The 13,971-nt window shown below is 47.5% G+C and overlaps 1 protein-coding gene across 6 annotated transcripts in view; it reads left to right on the top strand.

Annotated features, from left to right (window-relative positions):
* Positions 1 to 13,971, top strand: part of LOC136611940 (pendrin-like) — a 114,831-nt gene that overhangs the window by 20,919 nt on the left and 79,941 nt on the right. For 4 of the 6 annotated variants that reach the window (XM_066591927.1, XM_066591930.1, XM_066591929.1 and 1 more), the window contains 2 exons: positions 298 to 440; positions 10,709 to 10,819. In XM_066591927.1, coding sequence (XP_066448024.1) covers positions 298 to 440; positions 10,709 to 10,819 — 254 coding nt within the window. Of the gene's footprint in view, positions 1 to 297; positions 441 to 10,708; positions 10,820 to 13,971 lie in introns of those variants that run through there. The other 2 variants (XM_066591928.1, XM_066591931.1) reach the window with 2 other exon arrangements.

Here is a 13,971-nt window from a genome sequence, read left to right as displayed (position 1 = left end):
GGGGCGGGAGCTCAGTTCCTGCTCCTGGCTTTTCCATCCTCCACCCCCCTGCAGAAGAGGACGACGTATATCGGCTCGGTATGAAAACCGAGCCGATATACGTTCGTGGGAATCCAGCCTAACAGCACTGTTTTAAATTGAAACATTAACAATAAGTCATTAACTATCTGTTTCCACTGTGACTTATTAATTGGAGTTAGTCAGTGCTCTCTCATGGACCCCATAATTCATGTAGATTTTGGTACTTTACTACTTCTCTACTAATAGCAAATATAATTTTTGCTATGTTTTTTCCAGCAGCTGTAGTCCAGCAACAGCTCATCTGAAGCTCAAGAAGTTTTTACCAGTCCTTAGCTGGTTGCCAAATTACCAATGGAAAGAGTGGTTTGTTCATGATATTATCGCGGGACTATGTACGGGGCTTGTTGGCACATTGCAAGGTAAGATTTTTCCTCCATGCAAGATTCTTCAACTAAAACACCTACTATTAGTCATGTAGAACACAGTCATGTCACTGATTAAAGGGGTTTTATGATGACCATAAACACTTTCCCAGCAAATGGGCCCATTATAAAACAAAAAGTAGATCAAGTTCACCTCTCCTCAGACCTCTGAAGCAGAGGCTCACACTGCCCTGGCTGCTGGGTAGACGTCTGGGCGGAACCACATCACTGTTGGCACTCCTGGCATCAGCACTCATATCCTGGTCTCCATGATGCCAAGTGTTTGGGGACATGACACTGCGATCTTTGATTGGCTGCAGTGGTGACGTGTTTCTACCCGCAAGCCGGCGCTGGTGCAGTATGAGCCACTCAGTTTCGGGAGACCATGGAGTTGTGAACAAGATCTATTTTTTTTTTATTTTATAATGTGTCCAGTTGCTAAGAAAGTTTTTATGGTAATGATAAAACCCCTCTAATGCAATTTTCTTATAATCATATTGCAGGCGTATTTTTGCACCCTTATTACAGATGAATGTCCTGGCCCAGCTGCAGGCTGCTGACCCGTGCTCACCACATCGTAGATCCCTAAGGGACCTTTCACACATGCGGAATATTTCTGTAAAATGCACCTACTGGATTTCTCATTAGCTTTATGTCCACAACTCACAGGAACTAGCCATTATGGCTACCCTATAATTGGATATGCATATATAAGAGATCTGAATACATATGAGAACCCTAACAAAACGTTTTTCATGTCTTGTCACAACTGGGTACATGATAGACCCACCTTAAGTACATACTTATAATGGAAATGTTAATTCAATATGTATCAATATTGTGGACAGATATGCACATCTGTATGTATCAGAATCTCTATGCTAGTTTATAATGTACATCTGACACACACACACAAGACATAAGATGTCTGGAGGCTGCACCTGTCAAAGGGAAGGGAAGAGGGGGTCTACATAAGATACAGACAATGACTACAGGTGTCCAGACTGTCTTTAGGGAAGGAGAGAGACACTTCAGACAAGTATGCACACACCAGCTCTGAGTGGGATAAACACAGAGTAAAGCACTAAAATGACCAGCAATCTCTCACAAGAGTTTTCTAGTATTTATCTTTTGTCGACGAGGGGGATTGGCTGGTAGAGAATACCACACCCAGCCAGCTCAATTAACCCCTACCTGTGAAGGTGTGTACAAGGAAACCTGTAGAACCACAAAGGCTGGACAAATATCTGTTTGGGATGATTTAATGAATCCTGCACTGAGCAGGGGGTCGGACCAGATGACCCTTGAGGTCCCTTCCAACTCTACTATTCTATGATTCTAGGTCCCAGATGCACAACCTTAACAATGTGGGTGTCCACTACACTGCACAGTTTATAAGGCAAGCATATATGGATTTAAATGTCGCTGGCCATGTTTACATGCAGTGGCACTGTTAAGGTTGTGCTTCTGGGACCTGTGGTTCTACAGATTTCCTTGTGCACACCTTCACAGGTAGGGTAATTGAGCTGACAGGGTGTGGTATTCTCCACCAGCCAATCCCCCTCGTCGACAGCAGATAAAAACTCTTGTGAGAGATTGCTGGTCATTTTAGTGCTCTATGTATCACTGTTAATCCCACTTAGAGCTGGTGTGGTGCATGTCAGTCTGTTGTGTGTCTCTCGCTGTCCCTGAAGACTTTCTGGACATCTGCTGTCTCTCCTCTCCTTATGGTTTCTGGGGTGTATGATCCTGCAGGTTTCTCATTATCACCTTGGCAGGTGCAGCCTCCAGACGCCTTATGTCTTGTGTGTGTCAAATGGGTGATGCCTGACACTGTTCCCTATGTCAGCACGGTGGCTGACTTTCTATTCCCCTGGTGTGAGGACACTTGGACTGGCTATGGTTTACCATCTGTATGCATGTAAGCTCTGGGTGGGGTTCCTGTTATATATTGTATGCACAACCATGTGTGTTGGTGTGAATAGTGACGTGGGTGATATGTCTGTGCTAGTGGCCATGTGCTGTATGTGCAGTCCTGTTCTGTGTTCGGTGTGTGTGAACAGTGTCGTGTCCCATGTGTGTTTAGTGCATCTTCTCCAGGTTCCTGATCAAGGATAGCCAGGTCCCAGATGAAGACAGTGGGGGCGACCTTATCACGATTATTGATTACGCTGCTTTTAGGCAGGGGTTCCCCACTTTCCCTGATTAGTAAGAGACAAGGGTCCTTCCGTGTTGGCCTGGAGAGGTGCAATTGGCCTTAGTGCGCTGGGTAGACGTAACAGTCACTCAATTCTGTGGGCAATGTCAGTAGATGAGAGGTAATTTTTTTAAAAAATAACTGAAAAGCCCTTTTATTCTTAATGAAAAGCAATATACTGTATATTGTGTACAAATCTGTGAAAATAAACTTTAAAAAAATCATTTTTAGAAAAATGAATTAATGTGATCCTATTAGAGATGAGCGAACACCAAAATGTTCGGGTGTTCGTTATTCGGAACGAACTTCCCGTGATGTTCAAGGGTTCGTTTCGAACAACGAACCCCATTGAAGTCAATGGGCGACCAGAGCATTTTTGTATTTCGCCGATGCTCGCTAAGGTTTTCATGTGTGAAAATCTGGGCAATTCAAGAAAGTGATGGGAATGACACAGAAACGGATAGGGCAGGCGAGGGGCTACATGTTGGGCTGCATCTCAAGTTCCCAGGTCCCACTATTAAGCCACAATACCGGCAAGAGTGCCCCCCCCCCTCCCAACAACTTTTACTTCTGAAAAGCCCTCATTAGCATGGCATACCTTTGCTAAGCACCACACTAGCTACAACAAAGCACAATCACTGCCTGGATGACACTCCGCTGCCACTTCTCCTGGGTTACATGCTGACCAACCGCCCCCCCTCCCCCCCACAGCGCACACCAAAGTGTCCCTGCGCAGCCTTCAGCTGCCCTCATGCCACGCCACACTCATGTCTATTTAGAAGTGCGTCTGCCATGAGGAGGAACCGCAGGCACACACTGCAGAGGGTTGGCATGGCTAGGCAGCGGCCCTCTTTAAAAGGGGCGGGGCGATAGCCCACAATGCTGTACAGAAGCAATGAGAAATAGAATCCTGTGCCACCGCCATCAGGAGCTGCACACGTAGGCATAGCAATGGGGAACCTATGTGCCACACACTATTCATTCTGTCAAGGTGTCTGCATGCCCCAATCAGACTGGTAATATGTACCTTAACAGTAACCGCGTTGGTGGTAATGTGGTGGTGACTGCGGACCTAGTAGCACGGTTGTATTTTGTTGGTTTTCGGAATGCGGCCAGGATTAAGTGGGCCGTGGCGGGGGGATGGTGTGGGGGCTCTCTTGTTGTGTCGGTAAAGGTGAAATTCTTGGACTGCCACCAGACGAACCAATGCAAAGACATTTGCCAAGAATGTTTTCCCTGTTGGAGGAGGAGGGGGATGTTTTTGAGGCACTACGTGTCCTCTCCACGTGTCCGTGGTTATATGCACCTTTACAGTAATCGCGTTGGTGGTAATGTGGTGGTGACTGCGGACCTAGTAGCACGGTTGTATTTTGTTGGTTTTCGGAATGCGGCCAGGATTAAGTGGGCCGTGGCGGGGGGATGGTGTGGGGGCTCTCTTGTTGTGTCGGTAAAGGTGAAATTCTTGGACTGCCACCAGATGAACCAATGCAAAGACATTTGCCAAGAATGTTTTCCCTGTTGGAGGAGGAGGGGGATGTTTTTGAGGCACTACCTGTCCTCTCCACGTGTCCGTGGTTATATGCACCTTTACAGTAACCGCGTTGGTGGGAAATGGCCTCGCCGCCATCATGTCTTTGGGAAGCCTCTGTTTCCACACCCCAGAGACATACCATTAGCAGCGGTATAGGCAGAGCCCAGAATTCGTAACATTTCAGCCGTAGCATTAGGACAGGCCCCACTAACATATCACTAGCAGCATTATAGGAGGAGCGCAGTCTTCGTTCCATGTCAGCAATAGTAGCACTCAAGACAGGCCCCAGTAACAATTCCGAAGCAGCAGTATAGCGGGAGCGCAGTCTTCGTTCCATGTCAGCAATAGTAGCACTCAAGACAGGCCCCAGTAACAATTCCGAAGCAGCAGTATAGCGGGAGCGCAGTCTTCGTTCCATGTCAGCAATAGTAGCACTCAAGACAGGCCCCAGTAACAATTCCGAAGCAGCAGTATAGCGGGAGCGCAGTCTTAGTTCCATTTCAGTAGCCTTAGTATAGCCAAGGCCCAAGTTACATTTATGTAGCTAAAGTGTAGGCCAACCCCACACACCTTTCTGTACCATGAGTGCAGGCGAAGAACATACAAATTGCTATGATTACACTGTAGGTGAGGGCCCCAAAAATTTGGTGTACCAACAGTACTAATGTACCTCAGTAAAAATTGGCCATGCCCAACCAAGATGGCAGGTGAATCGCTTTGGTTAATGTGGCTTAAGTGGTAACTAGGCCTGGAGGCAGCCCAGTGTAACGAAAAATTGGTTCAAGTTAAAGTTCCAACGCTTTTAAGCGCATTGAAACTCATAAAAATTGTTCAGAAAAATTATTTGAGTGAGCCTTGTGGCCCTAAGAAAAATTGCCCGTTCAGCGTGATTACGTGAGGTTTCAGGAGGAGGAGCAGGAGGAGGAGCAGGAGGAGGAGGAGGAATATTACACACAGATTGATGAAGCAGAAATGTCCCCGTTTTGGATGGTGAGAGAGAACGTAGCTTCCATCTGCGGGTGCAGCCTACGTATTGCTTACGTATCGCTGCTGTCCGCTGGTGGAGAACAGAAGTCTGAGGGAATCCAGACATTGTTCATCTAGATGAGTGTTAGCCTGTCGGCACTGTCGGTTGACAAGCGGCTACGCTTATCTGTGATGATTCCCCCAGCCGCACTAAACACCCTCTCCGACAAGACGCTAGCCGCAGGACAAGCAAGCACCTCCAGGGCATACAGCGCTAGTTCAGGCCACGTGTCCAGCTTCGACACCCAGTAGTTGTAGGGGGCAGAGGCGTCACCGAGGATGGTCGTGCGATCCGCTACGTACTCCCTCACCATCCTTTTACAGTGCTCCCGCCGACTCAGCCGTGACTGGGGAGCGGTGACACAGTCTTGGTGGGGAGCCATAAAGCTGGCCAGGCCCTTAAAGACTGTTGCACTGCCTGGGATGTACATGCTGCTCGATCTACGCACATCCCCTGCTACCTTGCCCTCGGTAATGCGCCTTCTGCCACTAGCGCTATCGGCTGGGAATTTTACCATCAGCTTGTCCGCAAGGGTCCTGTGGTATAGCAACACTCTCGAACCCCTTTCCTCTTCGGGAATCAGAGTGGGCAGGTTCTCCTTATACCGTGGATCGAGCAGTGTGTACACCCAGTAATCCGTCGTGGCCAGAATGCGTGCAACGCGAGGGTCACGAGAAAGGCATCCTAACATGAAGTCAGCCATGTGTGCCAGGGTACCAGTACGCAACACATGGCTGTCTTCACTAGGAAGATCACTTTCAGGATCCTCCTCCTCCTCCTCCTCAGGCCATACACGCTGAAAGGATGACAGGCAATCAGCCGGTGTACCGTCAGCAGCGGGCCAAGCTGTCTCTTCCCCCTCCTCCTCATCCTCATGCTCCTCCTCCTCCTCCTGTACGCGCTGAGAAATAGACAGGAGGGTGCCCTGACTATCCAGCGGCATACTGTCTTCCACCGCCCCCGTTTCCGAGCGCAAAGCAGCTGCCTTTATGGTTTGCAGGGAATTTCTCAAGATGCATAGCAGAGGAATGGTGACGCTAATGATTGTAGCATCGCCGCTCACCACCTGGGTAGACTCCTCAAAATTACCAAGGACATAGCAGATGTCTGCCAACCAGGCCCACTCTTCTGAAAGGAATTGAGGAGGCTGATTCCCACTGCGCCGCCCATGTTGGAGTTGGTATTCGACTATAGCTCTACGCTGTTCATAGAGCCTGGCCAACATGTGGAGCGTAGAGTTCCACGGTGTGGGCACGTCGCACAGCAGTCGGTGCACTGGCAGCTTAAAGTGATGTTGCAGGGTGTGCAGGGTGGCAGCGTCCGTGTGGGACTTGCGGAAATGTGCGCAGAGCCGGCGCGCCTTTACGAGCAGGTCTGACAAGCGTGGGTAGCTTTTCAGAAAGCGCTGAACCACCAAATTAAAGACGTGGGCCAGGCATGGCACGTGCGTGAGGCTGCCGAGCTGCAGAGCCGCCACCAGGTTACGGCCGTTGTCACACACGACCATGCCCGGTTGGAGGCTCAGCGGCGCAAGCCAGCGGTCGGTCTGCTGTGTCAGACCCTGCAGCAGTTCGTGGGCCGTGTGCCTCTTATCGCCTAAGCTGAGTAGTTTCAGCACGGCCTGCTGACGCTTGCCCACCGCTGTGCTGCCACACCGCGCGACACCGACTGCTGGCGACATGCTGCTGCTAACACATCTTGATTGCGAGACAGAGGAGGAGGAGGAGGGTGCTTTAGTGGAGGAAGCATACACCTCCGCAGATACCACCACCGAGCTGGGGCCCGCAATTCTGGGGGTGGGTAGGACGTGAGCGGTACCGGGCTCTGACTCTGTCCCAGCCTCCACTAAATTCACCCAATGTGCCGTCAGGGAGATGTAGTGGCCCTGCCCGCCTGTGCTTGTCCACGTGTCCGTAGTTAAGTGGACCGTGGCAGTAACCGCGTTGGTGAGGGCGCGTACAATGTTGCGGGAGACGTGGTCGTGCAGGGCTGGGACGGCACATCGGGAAAAGTAGTGGCGACTGGGAACTGAGTAGCGCGGGGCCGCCGCCTCCATGATACTTTTGAAGGACTCCGTTTCCACAACCCTATACGGCAGCATCTCAAGGCTGATGAATTTTGCTATGCGGACGGTTAACGTTTGAGCGTGCGGGTGCGTGGCGGCGTATTTGCGCTTGCGCTCCAACAGTTGCGCAAGCGACGGCTGGACGGTGCGCTGAACTACACTGCTGGATGGGGCCGAGGACAGCGGAGGTGAGGGTGTGGGTGCAGGCCAGGAGACGGTAGTGCCTGTGTCCTGAGAGGGGGGTTGCATCTCAGTGGCAGGTTGGGGCACAGGGGGAGAGGCAGGCGTGCAAACCGGAGGCGCTGAACGGCCTTCGTCCCACCTTGTGGGGTGCTTGGCCATCATATGTCTGCGCATGGTGGTGGTGGTGAGGCTGTTGGTGTTGGCTCCCCGGCTGAGCTTTGCGCGACAAAGGTTGCACACCACTGTTCGTCGGTCGTCAGGCATCTCTGTGAAAAACTGCCAGACCTTAGAGCACCTCGGCCTCTGCAGGGTGGCATGGCGCGAGGGGGCGCTTTGGGAAACAGTTGGTGGATTATTCGGTCTGGCCCTGCCTCTACCCCTGGCCACCGCACTGCCTCTTGCAACCTGCCCTGCTGATGCCCTTGACTCCCCCTCTGAAGACCTGTCCTCCTGAGTAAGTGTTGCACACCAGGTGGGGTCAGTCACCTCATCGTCCTGCTGCTCTTCCTCCGAATCCTCTGTGCGCTGCTCCCTCGGACTTACTGCCCTTACTACTACCTCACTGCAAGACAACTGTGTCTGATCGTCATCGTCCTCCTCACCCACAGAAAGTTGTTGAGACAGTTGGCGGAAGTCCCCAGCCTCTTCCCCCGGACCCCGGGAACTTTCGAATGGTTGGGCATCAGTGACGATAAACTCCTCTGGTGGGAGAGGAACCGCTGCTGCCCAATCTAAGCAGGGGGCCGAGAACAGTTCCTGGGAGTGTTCCCGCTCCTGAGCAGGTGTCATTGTAGTGGAGTGAGGAGGCTGGGAGGAAGGAGGAGCAGCAGACAGAGGATTCGGATTTGCAGCAGTGGACGGCGCACAACTGCGGGTTGACGATAGGTTGCTCGAAGCACTTTTTGCCATCCAGGACAGGACCTGCTCACACTGCTCATTTTCTAATAACCGTCTCCCGCGTGGACCCATTAATTGGGCGATGAATGTGGGGACGCCAGAAACGTGCCTCTCTCCTAATCGCGCAGCAGTCGGCTGCGACACACCTGGATCAGGAGCTCGGCCTGTGCCCACACCCTGACTTGGCCCTCCGCGTCCTCGGCCGCGTCCACGTCCTCTAGGCCTACCCCTACCCCTCAGCATGCTGTATTACCAGTGATTTGATTTCACAGGCAGCTAATAAATTGGCGCAAGACTGCAGGCCAAATATAATTTTTTCCCTTTTTTGAAAACGAAAGGCCCCACTGCCTCTAGTGAATGTATAATCTAAGTTTAATAACTGTGCTGTTTTCCTGCTAATGTGTCACAGAACGTGAGGGTAGCAGAGTTATTAACTGTGGCAGAGCAGGTATTTTTTTTCCCAATTAAGGAAAGCAAATGGCGAAGCCAGCAGTAAACCGTAGCTGGGTGCGTCTGATTTTTAAAGGTTGCACACGCAGCCGACACGTGTCCACCGCCCTTAGGACGGACAGAGGCAGGACAAATAGAATTATTTTCCGTTTTTTTGCACCAAAAGGCAGCACTGCATATATTCAATGAACATGAGAAGTTTAATAACTGTGCTGTTTTCCTGCTAATGTGTCACAGAACGTGAGGGTAGCAGAGTTATTAACTGTGGCAGAGCAGGTATTTTTTTTCCCAATTAAGGAAAGCAAATGGCGAAGCCAGCAGTAAACCGTAGCTGGGTGCGTCTGATTTTTAAAGGTTGCACACGCAGCCGACACGTGTCCACCGCCCTTAGGACGGACAGAGGCAGGACAAATAGAATTATTTTCCGTTTTTTTGCACCAAAAGGCAGCACTGCGTATATTCAATGAACATGAGAAGTTTAATAACTGTGCTGTTTTCTTGCTAATGTGTCACAGAACGTGAGGGTAGCAGAGTTATTAACTGTGGCAGAGCAGGTATTTTTTTTCCCAATTAAGGAAAGCAAATGGCGAAGCCAGCAGTAAACCGTAGCTGGGTGCGTCTGATTTTTAAAGGTTGCACACGCAGCCGACACGTGTCCACCGCCCTTAGGACGGACAGAGGCAGGACAAATAGAATTATTTTCCGTTTTTTTGCACCAAAAGGCAGCACTGCGTATATTCAATGAACATGAGAAGTTTAATAACTGTGCTGTTTTCCTGCTAATGTGTCACAGAACGTGAGGGTAGCAGAGTTATTAACTGTGGCAGAGCAGGTATTTTTTTTCCCAATTAAGGAAAGCAAATGGCGAAGCCAGCAGTAAACCGTAGCTGGGTGCGTCTGATTTTTAAAGGTTGCACACGCAGCCGACACGTGTCCACCGCCCTTAGGACGGACAGAGGCAGGACAAATAGAATTATTTTCCGTTTTTTTGCACCAAAAGGCAGCACTGCGTATATTCAATGAATAATAACTGTGTTGTGGCCCTGCCTATACAATTCTTTCCCTGCAGTATCAATGGAGGGTGCAATGCTCTGCAGAGGCGATTTTGAGAAGTAAAAAAAAATGCAGCACAGCTAAGAGCAGCCAGCACAGTACTGCACACGGTTAAATATGGCCCTAGAAAGGACCGTTGAGGTTCTTGAAGGCTACACTCACTCCTAACACTCTCCCTGCCTATGCAGCACTTCTGTCCCTAATGCCGGGTGCAACGCTCTGCAGAGGCGATTTTGAGAAAAAAAAATTTGCCACTGCTAACAGCAGCCAACACACAGCTATCAGTGGCCCTAATAAGGACCTTTGGGGGGTCTTGAAGCCTACACTAACTACCAATTCTTTCCCTACAGCAGCTCCGGTACAAACAGCACTGTCCCTCATCTAACTCACACGGCATCTGAGGCGAGCCGCGGGAGGGGCCGACTTTTATATTCGGCGGACACCTGATCTTCCCAGCCACTCACTGCAGGGGGGTGGTATAGGGCTTGAACGTCACAGGGGGAAGTTGTAATGCCTTCCCTGTCTTTCAATTGGCCAGAAAAGCGCGCTAACGTCTCAGGGAAGGAAGTGAAAGTAACCCGAACACCGCATGGTGTTCGTTACGAATAACGAACATCACGAACACCCTAATATTCGCACGAATATCAAGCTCGGAAGAACACGTTCGCTCATCTCTAGATCCTATATATTTCTCTGCATCTGTTGGCAGCAGTACAATTATGGCAATAACAAATACAGTACCTTTAAAAAACTGTTTTCCGTTCCTACCTTTTGACCCCAATAACTTCTTTTTCCATCAATGTATGTCATGGTTTTAGTACTGTGATCTGCTTAAAAAATATAGTGTTATGTGTCTTTATAGGTTTGGCATTTGCGTTACTTGCTGAGGTTCCTGTGGGATATGGACTATATTCCTCCTTCTTTCCGATCTTGACATACTTCTTCTTGGGAACATCTAGGCACATTTCAGTTGGTAGGTACCTGTATAATCCACATGGGCAACAATGCTTACTTTTATTTCAGAAACATTGCTACAACTCCTGTCTTTAGCCCCTGGGAGAGGTGATAGTTCTGATGGCTACTAGCTACAGCCATACTAGTTGTCACGTGGCAGCCTTTTTCCTGCGAGGAATGTGTCTGACAGAACACGGCTTTCACCGTCATTTATGGCATGTGAGATGACCAAAATAGAATTTTTTTTAAAAATAAGAAAATCTGGGAAATGTAATTCAATAATGAAAATAACTTTTTTTTTACTAGTGTTTCAATAACAGTCAGTAGAATTGTCTGCCTGGGATATCTATATATGGATGGATAGATAGATAGACAGACATGTGTACATACTTGTGTGTATATATATATATATATATATATATATATATATATACACACACACACATCTTAGTCTATGTAAGCATTATGTACTACATGCTATGCCTCACACTCACTTATCACCACCATAGCATCTATAGGGTGGGCTATGAAAAAGTACTCTGAAACCACACCCTTACGAAAGCTATCTAAAAGAAAATCTTCTGCCTTTGTTACCCATAACAACCAATCACAGCACAGCTTTCATTTCTTATATTGCTGAGGTAAAATGAAAGTTGTGTTGTGATTGGTTGCTATGGGCAAGAAAGATTTCTATTGTATAATTTTCCTGAGTATGGCTAGTAATATATATAGATTGCAGTCTCCGTCTTGAGACAAGCATTATATAAGTAATTGCATAAAAAGAAATATAAGCCCTGGGAATCCTACATACAAAAATAGCAGTTTGCCTGAACCCCCTGACACATACCATGCACTCTGAACAGTTTTAACCGCTTAGTGACGGCCCAATAGTGTTTTTACGTTCTGCCATTGCAGGACATGTATGGAGGGAGATAGTGCCGCTATCTCCCTCCATACAGCGTGGGTGCCAGCTGTTTATTACAGCTGACACCGGCGGGCAATAGCTTCAATCGGACGCGCGGCTGATTGCAGCTATTAACCCTTTAAATGCGGCTGTCAATTCTGACAGCGGCATTTAAATCCCCCAATGTTCGGGGGTCCTGTACGCCCTCCCCCGCGGTGAGATTGGGGGAGTCGTGCAGGTGTCCTGGCAGCTGGGGGCCTTCTGAAAGGCCCCAGCGCTGCCTTAGGAGACTGCCTATCAAGCCATCCCCGTGGGGTGGCTTGATAGACTGCCTGTCAAAAGCAGTATGGCGTAATGGTATAGCATTACGTCATACTGCAGGAGCAATCAAAGCATCGCTGGTTGTGGTCCCCCTTGGGGACTAAAAGAAGGTGTAAAAAAAAAAACAATAAAGTTTTGCTAATTATTAGAAAAAAAGTAATAAAAGTTAAAGAAAAACCCTTTTGCCACATTTGCAATAAAAGAATCTAAATAATAAAGCAAAAATATGTATTTGGTATCGCTGCATCCATAAAAGTCCGATCTAGCAAAGTGATGCATTATTTACCCCGCATGGTGAACGTTGTCCAAAAAAAAAAAAAAAGAACGCCAGAAATGCGCTTCTTGGTCACCCTGTGTCCAAGAAAAAATGTAATAAAAAGCGATCAAAAAGTCATTTGTAAACAAAAATGGTACCAACATAAACGGCAGAACATACCGCACTAAATGAGCCCTCACACAACTATGTCGGCAAAAAATAAAAAAGTTATTGTGCGCAGAAAATAGAGACAGAAAATAATTTTTAAAAATTAAATATCTTTAAAAAAATACAAGTAGTACAGCAAAAAAAATCAATGCACGTTTGGTATCATAGTAATCATATTGACCCATAGAATAAAGTTATCATGTCATTTTTGTTGCAGTTTGTGCGCCGTAGGAACAGGACGCACTGAAAGATGGCAGAATGTCATTTTTTTTTCAATTTCTCACCACTTACAATTTTTTAAAAGTTTTTCAGTACATTATATGGTACATTAAATAGTACTTTTCAAAAATACAATTCATCCCGCAAAAAACAAGCCCTCATACAGTGACGTCGTTGTATAAATAAAGGAGTTACGATTTTTTAAAAGGGGGGAGGAAAAAACGAAAATGGAAAAAAGCAAAAAGGCTCCGTCACTAAAGGGTTGATACCAATACTTGACAATATGCTTGGTTTTATTTGGAAGTTACTTCAAGAGCCGGGTCACTCCGTGAGAACACATTTTTCCATCCGTGCCTCCCCTCACCTGATTGCCTGTCACACTCTGGAGGTCTCCTATGTATATTGCAGTCACCTTTATTCAGTGCAGCTCCCTTTCTGATGCTTATCAGGCACTATCTAGATGCTGTGATTTTTACTTTCACATCAATCCCATGATGCATCAGTACAGCATCACATAAGCAGCTATAGATTGTGCCATTTCTCCTATAGGCAGACCACTGCCATTACATTCTTTATTCCCGTAAATAGGCTACAGACCATAAGTATACAGTCAGGAGGATGAGCTGTGATCTCCTCTATTATAACTAGAGATGGGTTGCACCTTACGAAAACAGGTAAGCGTATATTTGGTGGGCACCTTGCTTCCCTCATTAGGAGAGCTTTAAACTAGAACAATTTGGAAAGGGAAGTGAAAAGCCAGGTAAAAATATACAGCTAATGAATACATTTGAGAACCTTGCTATTAGAAGTGGAAAGAAGGAACAGAAACAAAAAACTCAGAAGGAATGTAGAGGAGCAAGAGACCCCGATCATAAACTAAAATGTTTCCACACAAATGCACAGAGCATGGAAAAAAAACAAGGAGAATTAGAGCTTCTAACACAGGAAGAGAAATATGTCATAGGCATCACGGAAACTTGGTGGAATGATACACATGATTGGAATAGAAGGCTTGAAGGATACAACTTATTTATAAGAAATAGACCTAAAAAAAGGGGAGGAGGTATTGCGTTGTATGTTAGGAAAACATTCATCTCCACGGAGATTCAGGCTTCAGAGCATGACAGTTCTGTAGAAATGTTTGGGTAAGAATACAAGGAGAGAACAACAGAAAGGACACTGTTGTAGGCATTTACTATAGGTCACCTAGAAAGCAGAAGATATTGATGAGCTCTTTCTACATCAGATGGCCAAGTTCTCAAAGAAGCATAACATAGTGATCATGGGAGATTTTAACTATCCA

Source organism: Eleutherodactylus coqui, chromosome 2 (assembly GCF_035609145.1).
Source record: "Eleutherodactylus coqui strain aEleCoq1 chromosome 2, aEleCoq1.hap1, whole genome shotgun sequence".
Lineage (NCBI taxonomy): Eukaryota > Metazoa > Chordata > Amphibia > Anura > Eleutherodactylidae > Eleutherodactylus > Eleutherodactylus coqui.
This window is presented reverse-complemented; position numbering and strand designations above follow the sequence as displayed.